At 49.8% G+C, this 21,635-nt stretch overlaps 1 protein-coding gene across 5 annotated transcripts in view; it reads right to left on the bottom strand.

Annotated features, from left to right (window-relative positions):
* NDEL1 (nudE neurodevelopment protein 1 like 1) overlaps nucleotides 1-17,059 on the bottom strand; it is a 28,016-nt gene extending 10,957 nt beyond the window's left edge. The window contains exons 1-7 of one of the 5 annotated variants that reach the window (XM_059828095.1): nucleotides 17,031-17,059; nucleotides 7,497-7,594; nucleotides 5,887-6,040; nucleotides 4,476-4,624; nucleotides 3,253-3,389; nucleotides 944-1,117; nucleotides 26-117 (exon numbers count right to left, since the gene is read on the bottom strand). In XM_059828095.1, coding sequence (XP_059684078.1) covers nucleotides 26-117; nucleotides 944-1,117; nucleotides 3,253-3,389; nucleotides 4,476-4,624; nucleotides 5,887-6,040; nucleotides 7,497-7,582 — 792 coding nt within the window. In that variant the 5' untranslated portion in view covers nucleotides 7,583-7,594; nucleotides 17,031-17,059. Of the gene's footprint in view, nucleotides 1-25; nucleotides 118-943; nucleotides 1,118-3,252; nucleotides 3,390-4,475; nucleotides 4,625-5,886; nucleotides 6,041-7,496; nucleotides 7,595-11,516; nucleotides 11,526-14,524; nucleotides 14,540-16,557; nucleotides 16,610-17,030 lie in introns of those variants that run through there. The other 4 variants (XM_059828098.1, XM_059828097.1, XM_059828096.1 and 1 more) reach the window with 4 other exon arrangements.
* Nucleotides 17,060-21,635: the final 4,576 nt, after the last annotated feature.

Raw genomic sequence — 21,635 nt, 5'->3', positions numbered from 1 at the left:
GAACACTTCAGTTCAGAGCACTCACCCCCACTTTCCGTAACAGATCTCCCACAATGTTGAGTGCAGATATTCTAGCTGAAGGAGTAAGGGGGCTGGTACCAAATCCATTTGGTATAGCTGCAAACACAGACACATTTTATATGCTCCACTCCTCCACAGTTCTTTTTTTTTTTTTAGTTTAAATAAATCAACTTCTACATAAAAAGGTAAATCTAAAAGCCTACTACTGACTGTTCATACAATTACCCCACGATAACACACAGACTACATGATCACTAGCCATGGAAAAACGAAAAGCTTAATTCCTGTCCACTGCCCTCCTTCCCATTAGATCTACACGCAGAGTTCATGCACTCTCCATCTGCATGGCTATTGCCTGCAATTCATCTAATCCAGCCAGAGCTTCCTCTGGAATCTACTCTTTCTAATTTGAAAAATAATGTATTAATCCTTGTGATTGTCCAGAGCCTTCCAGATGGGGAAGGGGACGGGACTAACATCCTGCTGCCGCACAGAGAAAACAGGACCCCTGAAAAGTATGTGTGGTAACAGAGGCAGTCTAGACCGTCACAATTACTGCCCACCATTTACTCACCACTGCTACTCCACATTTAAGCAGAAATATCAGTCACTGCACCTCCCTGCAACCCCAAGTGTCTTCAGTGCTCTACTGTAGGCATCTACTCCAGAGTGCAATCCCCTGCCCACCCCCAAAAGCGGTATCTAAGCTTCACTGTCCTTCTTTTCTGTGGTATTCACTCATTATACTCCTTAAATATACCTGATGCTGCCCCAGGATTTAAACACACCTTATGCAATGCATGTGGAATCCACATGTACCTACATTTACTTCAAGTTCACTAACAAGCACCTGGCCTGAAATTGTTTGTTAACACGCTCAACATACTGCCAAACAACTAGACACAGTTTCTATTAATTATACCTTTTGGGGAAGGAAAACTATTTTCTGATCCTTTTCCAACGGGCGTAGCTGGCAAGGAGAGAGACGCCTGGACAGCCGAATCCATCTTTTCACAGTCTAGAGTTGGAGAACTGGGCGCTGACTTTCGAGTGACTTCTTGTTGCCTCTCCCGTACTGCTAGCTCTTGCCGTAAGTCTGAGGGTTCAATGAAGAAAAAAAAAACCCTCACATACTGTTGATTGATTTCTCTATCAATCACTCTCTCTACTCATTTGGGAGGGAGGAGGAGGTGGCACTTTGCAACAACCCTATGTTAATTGCCTGCTGCTGGCTTTCTCCAGCAGCAAGGACCCTCACCTCAAAGCAGTCACAATACCACTGCTTCCCATTACAGCTGAGAGTAGAGAGGCAGCAAACAACTGGGCCACGCACCAGAGAGCTGCATGGTCCCAACGAGCACAGCAGGTGACTTTGCCTCAGTATTTCCCCCCCCCCATCTGTAGCGCAAGTCCCATGGAAAGTGTGTTACAAAAACTGTAGCTGGTCACAAATGCCTGCTGAACTACTGCCTGCTCAAATAGAGCTTGGAAAAAGGGAGGAAAGACGTGTTCTTGTGTCTCCAAGTCCCATGTTATTCTTCCAGTTAATAATCCACAGGACTCCACACAAGCCAAAGACAGTCAAAGGGTTGTATCCAGTTTCTTAATGCCTCGACAATTAAAAGAGTGGACTGGAGAGGCTGGGTAGTCCAAATGACAGGGAAAGAGAACAGAGATTAGGAAACGCATGTTTTAGTCTCACCTCCTCGCCAGACTGCTGCTTAGCCCTACCTTGTCCCCTCCCATTTCCACACGTATTTGCAACAAACAGTATCCAGCACAGCTCAGCAATGAATGTATAAAATCCTTAGAAGGGACTAGATGCAAATAAGCAATACATTACAAGCAGGTTGTTCTTTTTTGAGTAGAGCAACTTAATTTTTTTTTTTTTTTTTTTTTTTTTTTTTTTTTTTTTTTTTTTACAGACCTCTTATTCCTTGTCTCAATCTGGTATAAAGTGCAAGAGCAAAATCAGTTGTAAAGCTTTTAAGTTATCACAAACATTTAGAACTGATTTTAAGTAAAACAGCACAGCTGAAGTAAAAATCTATTTGGGCTCCTACAAGAGGAATTGTGGCTGTTCAATCAGAAATGTTATATTTGAGTTTGACAGCATATCAGTCCTTTTAGGGGCCAGTATTCCTGCCTACTGTCAGGGGGAATAACATGCAGCTTTGCTACGCTAACAAATGCTAAAAATTTCCAAATGACTCATCCAAGCAGCAAGATGTCTTTTTTTACCAATTATTCCAGTGTTCTTGAGAACAGTGCCTAGGTTTTGCTGTTTTTTCCAGTATTATTGCCCTAACCCCAAATTACAACACATACATTTCCTCAGAAAATACTTAATCTCCCTTTTCACATTTATAATAAAGACCCCTGTGCTTCCAACAGAGGCTTTCAATTTGTGGGGCACAAACTTGGTTCAAAGAGGTTCACAAAGAAGAACAACAAAAAATCCCAGCCTGATGTCAAGTGTGTTGTCTTACACTCAGATCTAAGCCATAACTGAGGAATTATTTCAGAAAGCTTCACTTGGGAGACAAAGTTGAAAACCACTAATCTCTAAACTACATTAATGGCAGGCAGAGGCTTACGAGGAGATTGTCCCCACTATTAGAGAAATCAGTTTCCACCAACCATTAAAAAAAAAATGCTTCCACAGCATCCTCAATGTGAAATCCACTGGGGAATTCCCAACTCCTAATCATATCCCAGAACACTATCCCAAACATCTCTGATCTCACAGGTCTAACTACAGTCTTTACTGGAGTATCTTAAATAAACCAGGCAATTTCCAAGAGGTTTAGAAGAAACACAGGAGACAGGATTTTTTAAGTTATTTAACCATTTATCATTATTTCCCTGTCATTTCCCATGTTTTCCCTTCCTATAAAAGGCACAAAACCAAAGCGAGCGGAAACTTTTGAAGCACATTTCCTCAACTCTATTACATCTGCAGACCACAGTATTTTTGTACTCACCTGGGTTAAAAATCCTGAATGAATCTGATATTGATTTTGCCCTACATGAGGAAATTCTTCCTCTTAGCTACACTGGACATACAAAGAATAGAGAACATACTGTTAGTAATACCTAATGCTTACATTAGGCATCCAGTCCAAGTCTCATTATGTGAGGTTTTCTATAAACATGAGCTTTGGTTGCTACACATCTCTCTTAGCAAGCCAACAATGTACCAAGACACAGAACTAATCAAACAAGCCATACCTCTTGCTTCATCCTTTAATCTCTGTACAGAAACTAGCAACGATTCCTTGTCATCCAGTTCACTTTCTAAAAACGCATTTCTCTCAATAGCTTGGTTCAGCCTTTGTTCAAAGTCTTCCAATGAAACTATTGTTGCCCTAGAAACAAAATCCAGAATATTAGGTTCTTCAGCTCAGCCAACATAAAAGCGTATTCAAAAACATAATAGAAGAAAAATGTTAGCAGGGTCTACATTCAAGTCAGTCATCTGAAAGCTATGGAAATGCTTCTTAGAAAGGACTAATAAACTCCAGGGAAGCAGGGGAATAAGATGAAAAGAACATGATAGCATCTGGCTCTCAGAGATGTACCAAAGAGCTGGGAAAGAGCCAGTCCAGCACACCCGTCTCCATTTTTCCCAAGGCATGCTCCAAAGCCATACATTTAATCAGTGCATTAACTCAGGTGGTGCTGTAGTCTCCAGAGCTCTGGACAAGCAACAGCCCAGTGAATACAGAAAGCAAGGCACTGGGATATTACCTAAGACCCAATTCGTTCCATGATTTCAGTGGGATAACTCATGTGTGTCAAAAGTTAGTCATGAGGTTAAGAGCCTTGTGGAAACAGGGCCTCAGTGCTCAGATCTTTTTGCCAGATAGCCAGAGGCTCATTCCTGGTCCCACTGAATCAATGGCAAATTTCCCATTCAGCAAAACGGAAGCATGACTTACTCCAAAACTGGGCGTTTCTAACAGCAGCCTGTTCATTTTATGCATTTATAAAGGACACGTTTGCTCCCTACAGTCATTAAGCTGTTATGCAAGGGAAGAGGAGACTGCTTTGGCCTGTTTTATTTAAAAGGCACTATGTAAAGCATTAGCTTCTTACTTCAAAGGGGCTTTGAGCTACAAGAATCACAAATATTTTATAAGAGTCACCTAGCTGGTAGTATCAAAAGCAGTGCACTGGCCTGGCTTCCTCTGAGCTGTTTGCACTGCTTGTTTCTCACAGGAACACAAAGCACTTTGGTCCCTCTGCCTTTCTTGCTGTAACGTAATGCTACCGGCTGATGGAGGTGACCTCCAAGGGTAAACTGCTTTGTTCAAATAATCAAATGTCTTGGGGCTTGTCTGGGTTTTTTTGAATGTGTGTTATTTTCCCTTTCAAGGAATAATAAAATGATCAATCTGAATAGCAAAGAAAAGATCTAGTGAAAACTTTAAGAAGAGGTTTGCAGCCTTCACCTCTTTGCACGTTCCAAGTCATCGTTGGCCTGCTCCAGCTCCCTCACATACTTATGCAGCTGATCTTTAATGGCCCGTGTCTGGCTCAGGTCATCCTCTAACAATGACACTTGCTTGTAACTTTGTGCATACTGGTGCTCCAGTTTCTCCTGAAAGACAGAAGTAGCGAGATAAATATCAGTCACATACACTCTCCAAGTCATCAGTAGTAAAATGGGACAAAGAAAGTAACATACTCGCTGCAGTCTGCTGATTTGGGATTGCTGGTAATACAGAGCAAAAATTGGAGAGGTAGAAGGAACGTGCTCTGAACATCTGAGCTGGACACAGTATAAAATCACAAACGCTGCATTGTGCACAGACATCTCGCCACGACACAGCTGGCTGCTCAGAGATGCATCCCTGCATCTGTTCCCAACAGCCTGCACTGACAGCTGCTCTGAAGCCCCAAACATCTAGGAAGCCAGCGAGAAATCTAACTGCATAGCCTCCCCCTCAGTGCCTCTCCCTTAACAATAGTCACACTGTTACCAGAAATCGGCTGACATCTCCATAAGCAAAAATAAGAGCCACTGAAATCTGTTATAAAACCTCCAGGTCCACAAGCTCATCTTCTAAAAAACTGGAAGAATTCACTCCCAAACACACTCTCACCAGCTCTGAGGGTACAGATAAGGGCTTATGGAAAAACTACTGACCTTATAAAACACGTACAAACCTTACAGATATAGCTGGGACTGGATACGCAAACAAGTAATCCCATAAACTTTACTTCCACTGGGTATGCTTACAGGCCTTGCCTTCACTAAAATAACCCAAGACTACTAAAAATTATGGTCTTCCAAGATTCCAAAAGAGGCGAGAACTTGTTAACATAGAAACATCAATTAAAAGTTACCTTCTGCACATGCAGATCCTTATGCAATTCCTGTCTCCACAGATACAGCTGTTAAGAATTAATTAAGAGATTCTCTCTGAAAGACATGCACAAATCACCCATCTTCTTTAAGGTCTCAAGAGACCTTCTGGGCAAAAAAAACTAGTTTGCAAAGAAAGATGACAACACAGTGGTCTGACAAAACATACTTGTGTTGTCCACTCTGTTGCTATGCTGATGTTGCCTCTGTAACTAATAAAGCTACTACTTGGCAAAGCCTCGAGAATTCAAACAAACAAGCACAAACTCCATGACAAGACTTTCATGACGTGAACAAGAAAAATTCTGCCACAAATTGCCCTTGTAAGTTGCTGGCCGTATTTGGAGTACATGCCATACTTCAGTCTGGGTCTTAACCAGACAACTCCTTTACTTCATTTGGACAGTCAGTGACCAAGAACAGACCAGACAATCTAAAATGAGGTCCAAGACATAGCTGTAAGAAGAGGCAATGCTATTACAGAAAAGACCTACCTTTAATGTTTCCACTTCGTATTTCAGTCTTTGGTTATCTGCTTGCAAATCTCTATTCCTCTGCTCAGCTTGCACTAGCTGTGCCTCCAACTCAGCTTCTAATTCTCTGCTTCCCTCCTGAAATTCAGCCAGCTCTTCACGAGCTTCCTGGAAGCTGTAACGAAAGGATTTAATCAGCTGAAAATCCAGCATCTCCTGAGTTAAAACAAAATCCACAACTCTAAAATAATAAGCTGAAAAAACAGGAGTTTTAAAGCACTTAAGTGTCATCCATAGACCTCTAAGGGGAAGAAGAAAAAAGGGGAAACAGAAAACACATTAAGCTTAGCTATAAAAGGAAATTAATTCTCTTACCTCAAAACAGCTACATTAAATGCATGTGTGAATACAAACCTGTATCAAGGCTATTTACAGGATTCATGGGAGCCTGAAAACCACTTTGTACTCCATTAGCTTTCACTTCTAGCAGACTTGATAAGAGTCAATGAATTAAGCAAATGTTTAACCTGATTTTGGTCAAAAACTGTGAGAGATAACAACAGTTTCTAGATCTCTGCACTACCTGGAAATTTAAGTTCTTGAAAAGCGTGAAGGTTTGCATCTTAGGGTTACTGAGCACTTCAGCAGAAAGCCAGCACACACCTACCTTATACCACTGCAAGTTATTAAATACTGGAAGTAGCCACTCCACATACTTTGCTTATTAAATTTGCATCTTTCCCATATACAATAGCTCAGCTCTTTGCAAGCAGCAGAGAAACCTAACAAGGCTTTAGGAAACAACATACCCACTGGTGTCTAAGACAGAATCTTCTGACAGCCAAGAACAGCTTGGGGTTCTCCATATGGACAGGCCCCTCCACATGCCCAACACCTCCCCCCCAAAAAAACCCCAAAACCAAACAAAAAAGCAACTTGTACCTTGGGCTCTTTGGGCGTGAGAGAGGTTTAACTGGCTTCACCTCAGTTGCACATGAGTAACAATGAATGCAAAGCCAGAGAAAATAAACTGGGAGCCTCCAATGCCCCCCACTCCAAAAAAACCCAAACAAACCCCACCCCACCCCCACAAGAAGCACAGTATTACTCAAGACAGCAACCTCTCTTGTCATTTTTGGCAACCAAAAACCCTGTGCCCCCTAAAAGATGCAAACTACTGGTACAGACAGGACTATAAGGTACAATACACCTCAATAAATTGCAGTAGACACCAAATCAGCCACCTTTCATACCAGTAATTCAACTATAAGAAGCTCAAGGGAACAGTAATGATACAAGGCAAGCCCAAAGGCGCCTTCTTATGATAAAACGTCAAGATACTACTTAAGGCAGCACTTTAATTATACAAAGATGCACACGATCGCAAAAGGACTTTGCTCTTGCTCAAACATGCTCAAAACATAGCCTGGAGTTCATGGCATGGTAACACTGTGCAAGAAACACTCAGCTCCCACAAGGCTGGAAATTTTAAAGCTGGATTTAAAGCTGGAAATGCAAAGATTCTTTCTAGAATATCTAATACCCATCTGGGTGTAGCCTTGCAGAGAAACAGATTAAACAACATTCTGGTCATTAAGAACCAAATCCAGCCTACAAATCGACAACAGTACCTTTGTTTGTACTTCAAGGAAAGCTCTTTCCAATACGCAGTTTCCTCCTTTGGACTCGAAAAGGTCGGGATTTCTTCACTGTCCATGATCAATACAACCTGTAGGATACAAACGTAAGAATACACTCAGGATAAACTGACAGGCAGACCACCCCCGAAACTGCTGCTAAGTACTGGGCTTCATTGCCACGGCCTTTCTGCCAGTGGCATCCAGACTTGGCACCCACAAGCGGGATGTTAATGATCCCTAACAAGCGTCATTCAGCAGAGACCTGCCGCAACAAGCAACGTGATTTTACCCAGCTTCTGGAAATGCTCGTGCAGCAGCCTGAAATAAGACCAGAAATTTTGGCCGTATTTTGTACCTGCCACTGAAACAGCAGCTAATGCCACAAGCTCACTTAGGACCACAGTTGATAAGGATATTAAAATTTACAGCTATCACAGTTTCCACTTTCGTTCATAAAAAGTTCTTAAAGAGATTTTGCCTCCTGTCGCCAACACAGCAATGCACACTACAACTCCTATTAGGGCTGCAAAAGCATGTAACGAACAAGGACAAACACTCTGAGGTCAACCGCTAACACGCTGTGTTGCGGAGATTAAAATTCAGTTTACTCTTTCTATGTTGAGTCCTAGCTAATTCCTGCTTTCCTGTAAAACACGCAGGTAACAGAAGTATCCACATAGTTTTGCTCCCTCTGTCCTCTAAAACAGACACAAGAAAGATCAGCCTCTCTCATAAAATTCACGGTCACGTCATACAACAGCACTTCCAGCCTGGAAGTGTTCGGAGGACCAGCCTCCCATGCCAGGGCAGGGGGACCACGCTCTCTGGATGAGGACCTCCTTTCTTCAGCTGCTTGGACCACTGGATGCCATTTGCATCGCTGCTTGGCTATTAGCCAGCATAAGAAATGCAACCCAACATGTACTTTTTATACTGCTGCTCAGTAAAGGAGCAGTACACAGTCCAGGGGGAGACAAGACATTTGAGGCCTCAACACACCGCGGGTCTCAGAAGCTGGTACAGATGATGAAGTGGTGGTCATGGTCCTGCCATGCAGAGCAGGACCAAGAGAAGTGTTCAGACAGGCCCAGTTCCCGACCACAGCCAGGAGATGCACCACACGCGGTGTACCATTGCTGAGCTCTCCCCAAGCAATCCCGCAACTCTTATGAGTAGGCATCTTTTTTTCTCCCCAAAAGCCAAGACTCAAATTCTGTTATTAACACCCAAAAAAGAATAAGCTGAAACCAACCTCTCCTCTGGTTAAAGCAGAGGCTTTAAACAACGCTTGCATCACACTCGTCAATCAGTAATAGCTGACCTAGAAGTCCTGACTTTCACACTCTAACAGGCATCAATAGCCAGCACTGTCCCTTCAGGCCTAAAATTGTCATGCTAACATGTCCTGCATCTCAGTGACCCACATTTTAGACACCTAAAAGTGGGACAAAACAATCCCATGCTTTCATCAGAGGGCAGACAAGCTCATTTCAGAGACTGGCACTTATCTCACAAATAAAATGAGGCAGAACTGGCACATTTGTTCTTCAGCTGAGACTGCAGCTGCCACAATCCAAGGGCACAAGATCAAATTTATCCAGAGGGTGCTAAGCACCTCAAAAACACCCCAACTCTTGCACTGTGTTTATTTAACTTTACAGCTTTATTGTAGAAGCAAGTTTGCCATGAATCAGGCTTCCACGCTGCCCGAGAGAACTGATGGTGTTTTCTTTTCTGCATTTCCCTGTACTGAGAAAATAAAACATACATGCGGAGCCATTATAATTCCCCCAGCACATATATTTTCAGTCCTGCTGTACTTCTCCAGATAAGAATTTCTTTGGGTGTACTTGCTTCAGTTGTTGCGCCTGTTACCAAGGCAGCTTAATCACAACACAGGGACAAATCCTAAGTCCTATGCAAAAGACTGTTTACAGGGGAGGTAGAGCCCACGAATTACCTCCCAAACTGTCGTGGTTTCGCAGCCAGATGCATTAAGGCGAGCAGACATCTGCTGCGGCTCAGGCACGTGTCAGGCAGCTCCTGAACTGCAATTCAGATTGCCAGGAAGAGGAAGAGGTGAACAGCTCGGCTACCGCTGCGTGCTGTCCGTAACATCAGTCCTGCACTGATCTCACTGAAACCGTTGCAGTGAAAGCCTTCTGACCTTTCCCTCTAAGGCACTCGGCTCTAAACCGGCACGCTTTGGGAGGCTCAGTGTCAGCAAGAAGCGCATTCTCCCCAAAAATAAATGAGGTGTAGCACAGAACGGGGTCAGCTCCCACAGCTCCAGAGGGGTCGACCTCAAAAGGTAAATATCCAAGAAGCCACCTGTCAGCAAAACTCAGGATGCGTTCAGAAAAAAGTCTGTACAAGGAAGCATCTTACATCATTTCCTCGAAGTAGCAGAGATAAGGTACATCTGGGCCCAAGACTCCTTCCTGTCTGCTCACACCGGGCACACCCTTGGAAATAAACATCCGAGGAATCCCTGCAAACACAGCAGTCCACGCGAGAAGCGGGAAGGGCTTTCTGGGACCCACAAGTACTTACAGATTCACCAACTGCGGATGCAAGAGACTTTTATTCCCCCCCCCCCGCTCCCTTGTCAAAAGACCCTTTCTTTTTAGACACCAGAGGGAGGAGATTCAGCCCTGTGGTACTACAGGCCCCTCAGCAGCAACTCTTCCTTCTCAAACCCACCCAGCGGGAGCAAGCCCACCTTTTCCAAGTCTACCATCCCTTGCCCACCTTGGTTTAGCAGGTGGTAGTTCATGGTTACCCATGCCCCATGTCTACCATCATGCCTAACGCTATCAGCATGGATTTTTGATCTGCTACCTGCATGGCATAAACACCTACACCAGAGGCTAATGCCAGCGTGCAATACTAAGCTCCAACGTCTATACCACAGTTTTTGTACACGGTTACATCACTTGTCTTCCCTCACATGCATGAGGGGCAAGAGAAAGAGGTAAGAGCACATAATACATGCTCTGCAAACGAGGTGGTTCATGGCCAAAACACCAGTCTGAGAGTTGGGAGACGGAGACAGCTTCCAAACCTGCCACCAGCACACACGTGGCCTTAAGTAAATCATTTCACTTCCGCCAACCTTTGCCCATTCTCTCTATTTTATGGCATAGAAACATGGGCCTATCTAAGCACATGCATATGCCTGGCAGAAAGCAACTCCTAGGCATTATCAGAACATAACTAGACAATTTTAAACATCTCACGTGTGGGAGAGCGGATGCCCACAGAATACCAAGGGTTTAACAAAAACTGCTTTGCTTCAGCCTGTTGCCGGTTGTCCCGGCTCTGGGCATTATGCGAGGAGCTGAGAACCAGCACGGCAAGTCCTTCCTATTCACGGGCTTCTTTGCATACGTGGCATCTGCAGAATCAAGCCTTTGACAAACAACACTGAGGCTTTCAGGATACAGACAAGACAATGCAGCAGCGTCTTCCAGGGAAAATGAGAGCAGGCTTATGCTGCTGCCCACTCGAAATTCATTACAACACAGCTTAGCATTCACGTAGCGCCCTGGGAAAACTCAGCTACGCGGGCATAACTCCAGGATCCGAAGCAGCTCTCAAACAAGAACTACGTTCAAAACGCGGTGGCTCCTTTCAAGCCCCCCCTTACGCAGTCAGCAGGACAGAGTAACTCTCCACTGTAAAATGAAACAGCTGTTCCACGCTGTGATCACTCTAAAAAAAAATGCAGCTTGTAGGTTAAGAACTTCTCTAAATCCAGGGGGTTTTGTACAAGACAAATCTGGTTTCCCACCTCCAAAAGCCTCCTTACAAGTGAGATCCTCAGTATCCTCTGGGTATTACAAGAACCAAAGGCTGAATCAAACATGTAGCAGAAGCAACTAACATGCAGACAGTATTTTTCAAGCAGCTTAAGGAATCCTGCATTCAAGGCCAAACAGAAAGCTTTATGGAGCCGCCTTTCAGCTAAATCATGAAGACACAAACACAGCCTGAAGCGTAACACAGTACCTTAAAAAAGCTTCCGGACGCTCCATGTGACTGGAGACTGCTGCTAGGGTTTGGATCAAATATCAGATCAAAACACTAAGCTTGAAATATAGCACGATGCTTTGACTTTTACCCACCCCTTCCCACAGTCGGGAATCCACTCCTCCCCACTCTCAAAGTCAACTTAATTCACTGACGCATCGTGGTAAGGATGAGCTATAGAAGCACGTCCAAAACGATTTTGAGTACTGCTCGGAGGCAGCTGCAATTCACCCAGGATGTATCTGCAGGATCTCAAGTGGCTGGATAAACCATTCTTCCCAATTTTAATCACCCCACATTCTCCCATTCAAAACTAGCTTATAAATATTTGCCATATAAAGTGAATTAATATTATTTAATGTTCATGACCAGGTCTTTTTTGTGCGCATAGGCCACCAGTTTTCTTCCCCACAATCCTATTTGCCCTATTTTTTTTGCCCAATATTCAGACACCAAACATGAAGAATTAAGCAGAGGCAAAGCAAGGCCACTCAAGTGCGACAAGCCACGGTGCTAAGACTCCCCCATCCCCACTTTGCTGCCCCACCACCGAAGGCAACGCAAATGCCCATTAACCTTTGGAATTAAACAAGTAACTACCTAAAATAGGACTTGATAAAGAAATTTTGCCGAGCTCACATCTGGCCTTCAGTTCTGGAGATAACAACCCATTCTGGCTATCAGAGTCTGCAAAACTGCTAAGTGCCACGTAATTGTCGCAGTCATCCCCTTCTGGCAGGGAATGACTCTGCCCTTGAGTGCTGGCACCATCCAGAGCTGCCATGAAGAGCAGGAAGGACTGTCAGCAACCAGGTCTTCTTTTTCTTCCCATTTTATGCCGATTCACAGACAGAAAAGCAGAAGAAATCTTGTTTCCACCATTCTTCACCTTCTCAAACCACGAGAACCAACAGGTAACCCCCCAAACCCCTGAAGCTCTGGATTTTTTTCCAAAACCCAAGCAGGATTCAAAGCAAAGGAACCTGAGCACTCCAGCCAAAAATCAAAGCAAATTTGCATTGTCTTTCACTTATTAAAATATTGAAAACAAACAAACAAACAAACATAAGCCACGGATTAGATTTCACTAATCGATTTGTGCTTGTTTTTCTCATCCTGAAATAGGAGCTGGAGGCATTTTCATATGCGTTTTGGAAGGCTGCCTACTTCCATTGCTGCTTCAGAAAGTGAACCTCTGTCTTCCTGCAATACTATTTTTGAACTGAATGTTCTCTGGCGAACCACAACAAATGCCTCCTTGCCTCTTACAACAGCAGCTTATGAGCTTTCAGGAAAAAAAAAAAGAAAGTCACAGCGCACAGCGTCAGCACAACACTCCTTCCTCTGCCGTAATAACAAATCCCGCATTTCCAATTTGGACAGCACAAGAGGCAAAAGATAACCAAACCCTACCTGCAGGAACTTTGTGCCAGGTTCAGGCTAAAAGCCTTTAAGATAACCAAACACCATACAATAAAGCCTGGTTATCTCAACAGCCTCTTGTGGAATCAGCCTTATTAATCAAATAAAATAGCTATGCTTTACAACACACATCCAGGACTTGCACACCTTGTGAATACATAATACCCAGTGTGGCAAAAAAACCCTGATGAGTTAGCCAGCACTGGGATGCAAGCATTGAAACCAGAAGAAAGGTACTGATGCAAGAAGCCTCTTTTCAGGAATCAAGCCACCACTACTAAAGGCATCAGAATTTAGTATTAAGACATTTATCCCTTTCACAAACACGGGAAGATGTCCGACCTCTACTTGTTCCGAAGTAACACCACTGAAGCGCCTTAAAAAGGAAAATCTGAAGAGGCTGGTGCTCCTGATGCAGGTTCAGTAGCTACAGAGATGAAGAAAAAGGCCTCTGGAAACGTGCACGTCCCAGAATAACCTGGGCCTGACCACGAGAACAATTTGCTCCCAGGTCCAAACTTGAGAAACCCAGAGGGACGAATCTACATGGAGCAGAAGGGTGTGGAGTAAACAGCAAACTAAGAAGGAAATTAAGGCTGTGAAAAGCATATATTTCTCCCTGCCTCAGTCTCTGCTCTCTGCAAAACCACCTCTTGAGAAAGTCAGTGAGATACAATGAGCACCAAGAGCACTGATCCTGACTCTACAATGGAGGCTGACAGCTGACACAAGCTACCACGTGCCTGCACACACACCCCCCTCCCACTGGAGATTATCTACCCAACTTGTGTCTTCTCGAACTCAGTCGCCTGGTTTCTCTTTAAACCTTGAAAAATTACACAGCATCCTACCCAGAAGCAATGAATTTATCTGAGCGCTTATGGCACGCACAGCAAAGAGCTTGCAACAAATGACAGCACACAGGTCCCTTGGGCCTCCCTATTATCTCAGCACTTAATACCATCCTGATGACGACATTCCGTGGAAGGGCGGTGGCCAGAGGGCTAAGATGCTTCTGGACACCACAGAATGACAAGTGACCAAGAATCTTAAAGGGAAAAGCACTTAGCACAGATTTCTTCCAAGAGGAATGGATTCTGTTGCTTTTGCATCTCTGAAGTTCTACCAGTGCCAGGGAGGGGAAAATGGTTTTGAAATATACTACCCAAAACCTAGTCACAGCCCAGCCATCAACAGAGGGGGCCTTAGGTCTCTTCAGTAAGTACTTAACAAGATGAGTTAAAAATAAATCCCCAAACTCTACGTTGATCGGGAGAGGGAAGCAGCACAACCTGCTACTGAGCTATATCGACAGAAGAGCCCTTGAGGGACACAGTCATATCAAGAAAAATACGCTTTGATGGGTATGTCTCATTTTGCCCATGGATGAGTGCAGTACAGAAGTGAAAAGACAATTTGCTTGAACACACTTCATAGTTTATCTTGATTATGTTTGTGGTATCACAGACTTCAAGAAGGACTGGAAAAAGACCATTTCCTTTCTGTAGTGTGACTTTCCCTGCTTCTCAAAAAGAACTGTAATAGACTGAGGGAATGAATAGTACTTTGTTGCCACACTTTGTGGTAGCCTACTCCCAGACATGTCTCCAGAGACAAGACTCCTTGTGGCACCAAGGTCACAGACATCATCAGTCTTTGTGTTTTCTCTCCACTTTCTTCTTTTCCTTTCTCTTCTCTTTCCTTCTCCTCCAAATGAGGAATGATCTCACATGTCTGCAACCTCTAAAGGGTCAGGAAAAAAAAAAAAGAGGGCTTTACTCCAAAGAAGGGGGAAGGAAATCAAATCACTATGCCTCTGAAAACATACCTTCACCTCTGTAACTCCCAGTGACATGCAGGATTAAATCTTCACATGTGTGAACCAAAAAGAGAATGCCTGGGCTCTGCCTCCATGCATACAACATGAATACACAGCCCAGCCAAGTCTGGATCCGAAAGCAAGACGAAGAATCTCTTCCAGGGCAGACCTAACACTATTAATGAAAAAAAAATACCCCCAAAAAATACTTACCCCCACCTGTCATATCCCGTGCAACTGCAGTTAACTGGGACTATCAACCAGCATACCTGTGCAGTCACATTGCTGACAATTTAAATATAAATAGATAAATACATAAGCCTCCTAGTCACTCTTCTGCCCTGGGACAGCTCCTTCCTCTTACAGTTACTAATAACTATAACAAAACACTGACCTTGATAAGGCCACCTACCCTCTGAGGTGTCCAAGAATTGTTTCTAGGAAAAGGAAAAAAAAAAAAAATTGCTTAAATATGCAAAGAGCTCTTCTACTGCTTCTACTGTGGTTTCACATACTTAACCACCTCTCAGGGCAATAAACACCATAGGCCCTCAAAAGTGCCCTCTGCCTCTCCGCACTCGTGACCAAGTCAAGATAGTTTCAGAGGGAAGAGAGAAGCCCTGAGTCACCGAATACTCCCAGCGCAAACGGGTTGAGAGCGATGAAGCTGGGCTGCGGCTGGGTGAGGACAGCTCTCCTCCTCCCTAGGAAGGAGAGAGATGCGTTAACTAGAAGTCACTTAACTGGAAGTCTAACTCTCCTAATGTATTTCCTCTTGTGTCGGATGTGTTCGTCCTTTATGGTGTGTCTACTGCAATTTGGGTCAAACTCATCAATCTGGGAGTACGAGGCAGGCACCGTTCAAGTTTGGTCATGTTTACACGGAATACAAGAGGACTTGCTGTGCTAAGAGGGAGGCGATAAAAACCGCAGAGAAAAACCCCCACGAAATTACTGAAAAATATTCGATAGAGATGTACCTTAGGCATCTGATCTACCAAGTATTTTATGAGAACGGAGGCAAATCATATGTCCAGCTTCCCGTCTGTGACTGGGGATGGATGACGGAAAAATAAATACCTTCCGGGACAAAGCCACCGACGAAGGAGGCACAGTGACGGTACGGGGAGCAGCCGCGCTCCCCGAGAGCAGCCAGGCGGTCACCGAGCTTACCCTGCCCCACGTTTCTGCACAGGCACACGGCTAGGCCCCTTTGCACCTGGGAATCGCTCTGGAGAAGGAGTGAAGTCAAAAGCAACTGGCCACCACCACAGCCATCCCGGCCGCCCTCCTCCCGGCCAGGAAAACCAGCGTCCTCCCCCACCACACCTCACGAGGGAGGGGACGGCCGCGGCCCGGGGCGGGAGGCACCCGTCCCAGCTCCGCAACTTGGCCTTGGCCCTGGCCCCCGCCTCAGAAGCGCACCCCTGGGCCGCTCCCGCCGCCGCAGCCGCCCTCCCTCCCCGTCAGCCACCGGACAGCCTGACCCGGGCTTGCCTCAGCCCGCCGCGTTCACAGGCTGACGGCCGCCTCCGCGCTGAGGCCTGACGAGGGGAAGCGAGAGGCGACGCTGCAATAAGACAACGCGTTTCCTTCCTGCGGGCCCGGCGGCGGCGGGCGCCCACAGCCCTGGCACTGCCAGCGCCCCGCGGAGGGCGGGCAGCCCGGGGCCCGAAACCAGGGGTTCTACGGCAAACCCGCGCTGCGCCGCCGAGCCCGCCGGCGGGCGGGCAGTTCCACGCAGACATGGCTCCTTCCCTCGCGCTCAGCTGAAAATACCTTTAAAAAGGGGGGTTTCCCCGCAGGCCGCTGCTCCTGGGCGGGAAGGGGCGCCCGGCCACCGCGTACCGCCGCCCCGCGCTGCCGCAGCCTCAGCGGCTCCCGGCCCCGGGCTGCCCGCCGGCCCCTCCAGCGGCGGCGGGGAACCGGCTCGCGCAGGGCGGTGGCCGGGCGGGCAGGGCCGAGCCGGGCCGGCCAGTGACAGGCACTCGCTTCCGCCAATGGGAGGCGGCGGGGCTGCGCCGCCAGCCAACGGCGCGCGGGGGAAGGCGGGACCTGCCCCGTTGTCAGTTTGCAGCCAATCGGCGGAGGGGTGCGGGGCCCGCAGCCCCCGGCACTGCGAGGGGCGTCCCCGGCTGCCGCGTCCCCCTCCTCCGCCCGTCCTGCCCCTGCCCACCCCTCGCCGGGCCGGGCCGGCTGGCGGCCGCCGCGGGGATGCCCGGCCTCCGCCGCCCGCAGCCGCCGCCACTCACCGGGGCGCATCCCCTGCTACAGCCGCAGCATCGCCCGCCGGCGCCGGGTCTGCCTCATCCGGGCACTCCCGGGGGCGGGGCCGCTCCCGTGATGCGACGGCAGCGCGGGGGGCGCGGACACCGCTGTCACGGAAGGGGCGGGCCGGGGGCGGGGCCTTCTCGGGCCGCGCCGACGGGGCGGTCTCCACGTGGGGCGGGGGCGGTGGACGCGGGGTTCGGCAGCGCCCGGCGGCCCTGGCGCCGGCCTCGGCTGGTGCTTCCCGTCCCCTCCCGGGGAACGCCAACGGCCCTCCGGCACCCTCCCCCAGCACGGCGCGGGGGTCCCCCAGCCGCTCGGCCCCGGCCCGCTGGCCACCCCCGGGGACAGCCCGCGGCCCCTCCCGCCCTTCTCCCTTCCTACCGCATTTGGGAGCTGCCCCCTCCCTGTCCCCCGCCGCTCTGTCGCCCGGTGCCCCGGGGAGGGGCAGACCCAGACCCCGGCACTGCAGACCGGGGCCCCTGAACATCCACCCCCAAGGGCGAGCGGGGGAGAGGGGAGCAGGCAGCGCGGCCCCTGCGACGCCCTCCTTTCCCAACCCCGTCCTTGCGGCTGCTGCCTTATTCCCTGCCCGGCTTTTCTGTCCCAAAACAGCCCGTGGAGCAGGGAAACTCACTGTGGGGAAATGCTTTTTGAATCCCCCAGGGACCCCACTGGCCCCAAGCCGAGCTTGGGGCAGCCGACGGCCTTCTCCCTCTCCATCCCGGCTTTCTTACTCTGCTTTCCCGGCGCTGGCAGGTGGTTCGCCCGCCGCCCGCGTCGGTGCCCTCGTGTCCTCCGCACGTGCCTCTGCAGCCCCCCGGGGCCACGGGCAGGGGAGGGCAGGGTGCCTCTGCGGTGCTCCGGGACGGGACCTGCCCTGCAGCTGACCTCCCAGCTCCCTTGCGCTGACCTAATACTTATGCTTCGTTTGCATGCTTAATTTCCTGCCCTCTGTAATTAGCTGGCCGGCCTGTCATTAGCGGCAGGCGGTGCTGTCGGGATGCCCTCGTGCTTCCCTTGCTGTGGGCCGATGCTCCTGGCAGCGTGGCATGGCGGTGGCCGAAACTGCAGCCGTGCCAGCTGTCCTCGTTGGGACATCCTGTGTCCTCCATGGGCACAGTGCCACCAAGGCCACGTCTGTCCCCGCGTCTGTCCCCACAGCCTCTCCTCTGCCATGTCCCGTCTACCTGTGTGGGGGGTTAACCAGAGCTGATGCTCCGGTGCTTTTCCACCTTTTCCCGCGGTGGATAGGATGAGTGGTTGCAGACAACCTGAGGATGGGGAGCATGCAGCGCTCCCTCCCCAGCCGGGCATCCGACCAGCGCCGTGGATGTCCCCTGATGCCTGGATGGCCCCTGTGCAGGAATTTCCATGTCACCCTGCCTGACCTGGGTATGACACAAGGCCACAAATGCTGCTCGGCAGCGTCAGCACCGAGCCCGGGACGTGCGGCAGAGCGCGGCTCTGAGCCGCACGCTGCACCTGAATTAGAGGCTGCGAGAGGTGGGGAAGCCACAGCATCCTGTGAGAAGTCATTCCGGTGGCAAGTTGCCCTTGGAGCTGTCTCATCCCTCCTGGAAACGGAGCCTGGGATTAAATGTGCATTTGTGTCTCTTCCGCTGTATCCCCTGTGCCCGGCCGGACCCAGCTGATGCAGGTGCTGCGCACAGCCCTGGTCCACCCCATCCACCTCCCACCTTCTCACTTCAACTGACCTCCCCCCTGGTTCTCTGAAACCCTCTCTGGAGGGCAGAGTGGGAGATGGAGGTGGCTGTGCAGAGACTGGAGGCCTGGCTGGGAGAGCAACTCCTTTCCTGGCATCCAGCCCTGTGTTGCTCCAAGCTGGGAGCAGCCCGAGCTGGTGGTGCTCAGTACGTGCACAGCCCAGCTCTGGGGCAGGTCGGGTGCCCATCCTCGTGCTCTGGAGCAGGCTGGGTGCCCACCACTGCACTCTGATGCAGGCTGAGCATCCGGTTTTCTCACTGCACTTCAGAAGCCATGAGGAAATGCTGTGTGCTGTTTGCATTGTGCATTCCACATGGTCTTGCAGTTTTTCCCTTGCTCTTCAATTACAGAGCAACCTCGCAGAGGGGACAGAGGTGCAGGACAGTCACCTGCAAGGAAACGAGCCGAGCTCTCGCTGGGGAGCTGTGGCGATGCGAGGGCTCTCTGCAGGTCTGTCCGTACCTCTGGACGTCTGTCTGCGGGAGGCAGGGGTCTGTGCCACTCCAGGCTGCATGCCAGTACTCGAGCTGCTCAGGGGTACCTCGCATGGATCTGCGACCTCACTACAATCATCAGAGAGATCACGACTTGCGAGGCGGCTGGAAATGAGCTGTACAGGTGGGAGGGGGCGGATTTCCTTTATGAAAGTGCCAAGGGTGTATCTATGCAACCCTAAATTAATTTCTCAAGGGGCAGCCATGGAGTGGCACACCCCTGGTTTCTTTTCTCTCCGGTAAGATCCTTTGAACCCCAGCCCAAGCTCCCTGCTCCCTCTTTCCCAGGCTGGGTGCTTAGGTTAATGAAATACCCTTTGCCTCTCCCCGCGCCCGGTGGCACCACTGTCCCAGCCAGCTGCCGACGTTGACGCAGCATCTCCAGGACCAGGGATGGATGCCACTGGCTCCATCAAAGCCGCCTTTACCAACCGCCTCTGTCCCAGCCCGGCGGGGCTTTGCCTCTGGCGACAAAGGCGTAGCGCTGGCGGGGGCTGTATTTCCCAAGAGATCTGGCGTGCCTGCCTGGTTAACACTGATTTTTAAGTCAATGTTTGCTTTGAGGTCGCTCCCGGCTACACCCCATTGTAAGCCAGAGCTGTTCCCATGCATTCGCTGAGGGGCTCGGCGCTTCCAGCCGCACAAAGGAGCAGTCACTTAGCATTAGCGGCCGCACAATGCGGCCGTGTCTCCCGCCGAACCAGCCAGGTCTGTGTTTCGCCAGCAAAAGCCCCTCCGCTGAAAGGCCGGGGAGAGACAAGGCAGCCGTAATGGATTCGAGCGAAAGGGGGTCTCTCATAGGGGCGGGGGGCACCCGGCGTGGGCAGGAGCTGGGGCTGTCCCACGGTCCAGGCGCGGGGCTGCCAGAGGTCATTTTGGTGTGGGGTGAGCGGGGGGACACGGGGGCAGGATGAGTTATACATCTGCAAGGGCTATGCCACGACGCAGGGAGACCTGTGGGGGAGACAGTCCCAAAGGGTGGGGTGCAGGGTGGGTGTTGGTCCCCGGGGGATCAATTATGGGCTGGAAATTATTGGCCCAGATGTGGGGCCCCGCAGCGTGCAGGTACCCCTGGGCATCCCTTGGGGAGATGCTGGCAAAGGTGCAAGAGGGAGAAAGAGCCCCTGGGTCTGGTTTTTTGAGAGGGGCAGGGATTTTCTTGCTAATCCCTGCCTTGGAGGGGTGTCTAGCTGACTGCGGAAGCATCCAGGCTGGGGGGACGGAGCTGGGAGCAGCCCAGCCAGAGAGAGGACACATCCCCAGTGGGACACATGGGGCTGCCGGCATGTCCCCCCATGTGTCCCCGATGCCAGCAGCACTAAGCTGCTTTGCCTGTACGCCTTAACCAGCTGAAGCGGTGTGGGGAGAGCTCGATGCTGCGTGGAGCCTCTCAGCTGCCCTGTGAAGGATTTGCTTGTCAGTGAGAAAAAGGAGTGCCTGAGCTGCCCGGCCGTGGTGGGGGGACCTGGCAGGGCTCCAGGGCCAGCAGCAGTGCCCAGGACAGGCAGCTGTAGGGGAAAGGAGGCTTTGGGTGAAGGAGAAGCTGGGATGGAGTGGGAGAGAGCCCAGGGAGCCGAGCGCTGGCCTGCACTGCGTGACAACATCCAGACCTGTTTGTGGCTCTGGAACTGTGAGCGTTGCCCATGGGATGTGGTCTGAGAACTGTCAACTCATTGCACCTCAGGAGTTTTGTGGGGCTTGAACTGCCCAAGCCTGGCCACTGCTGGGCTCGGGAAAGGTGACACCAGACCTTCAGCCTTCAGCCTTGCACAGCACCCGCTGAGTTCCCCATGTCACAAGTCTGCCGGCCTCAGCGCTGGCAGGTGCTGGGGTATATCAGATCCCTGCCCAGGCTGATGCTTGCCTCCAAAGAGCCACGATCTCATCCCCCCACCCTGCTGCCTCCTTCCCTGGCTGGCCAAGGGCAGCGCTGGGGCAGGACCTGCCATCTGCACGCAAGATTTGCTGCTCACACCAAGCCATGGTCCCCATCCAAGCGCTGTGCTGGCAGCAGCGGCAGCAATATTTCATCCTTGTAGCCCAATGGGTTGAAACATGGCTGTGTGGAGCCCTTGAGATGTGGCTCCCATGAGGCTCTGTGTGCCCCCAGCAAGGGCGTGGGGAGGGATGGACTGCGGGGGATGCAGGGAGGGATGGGGCTGGAGGAGATGGAAGGAGATGTGGGACTGGGATGGATGGGTTTGGGGAGGGTGTAGGGCTGGGTCTGGGAGGGATATGGGAGGCTGTGCAGGGAAGGATGGGGCTGGGAGAGGTATAGGGAAAGATGAGGCTGGTAGGGATGTGGGGTGGATTGGAACTGGGAGGGATGTGGGTTGGAGGGGAGTGTGGGGGGACAGGACTGAGGGT

Source organism: Gavia stellata, chromosome 22 (assembly GCF_030936135.1).
Source record: "Gavia stellata isolate bGavSte3 chromosome 22, bGavSte3.hap2, whole genome shotgun sequence".
In the NCBI taxonomy this organism is placed as follows: Eukaryota; Metazoa; Chordata; class Aves; order Gaviiformes; family Gaviidae; genus Gavia; species Gavia stellata.
The sequence above is the reverse complement of the archived record's forward strand: the minus strand, read 5'-3'. Positions and strand labels throughout refer to the sequence as shown.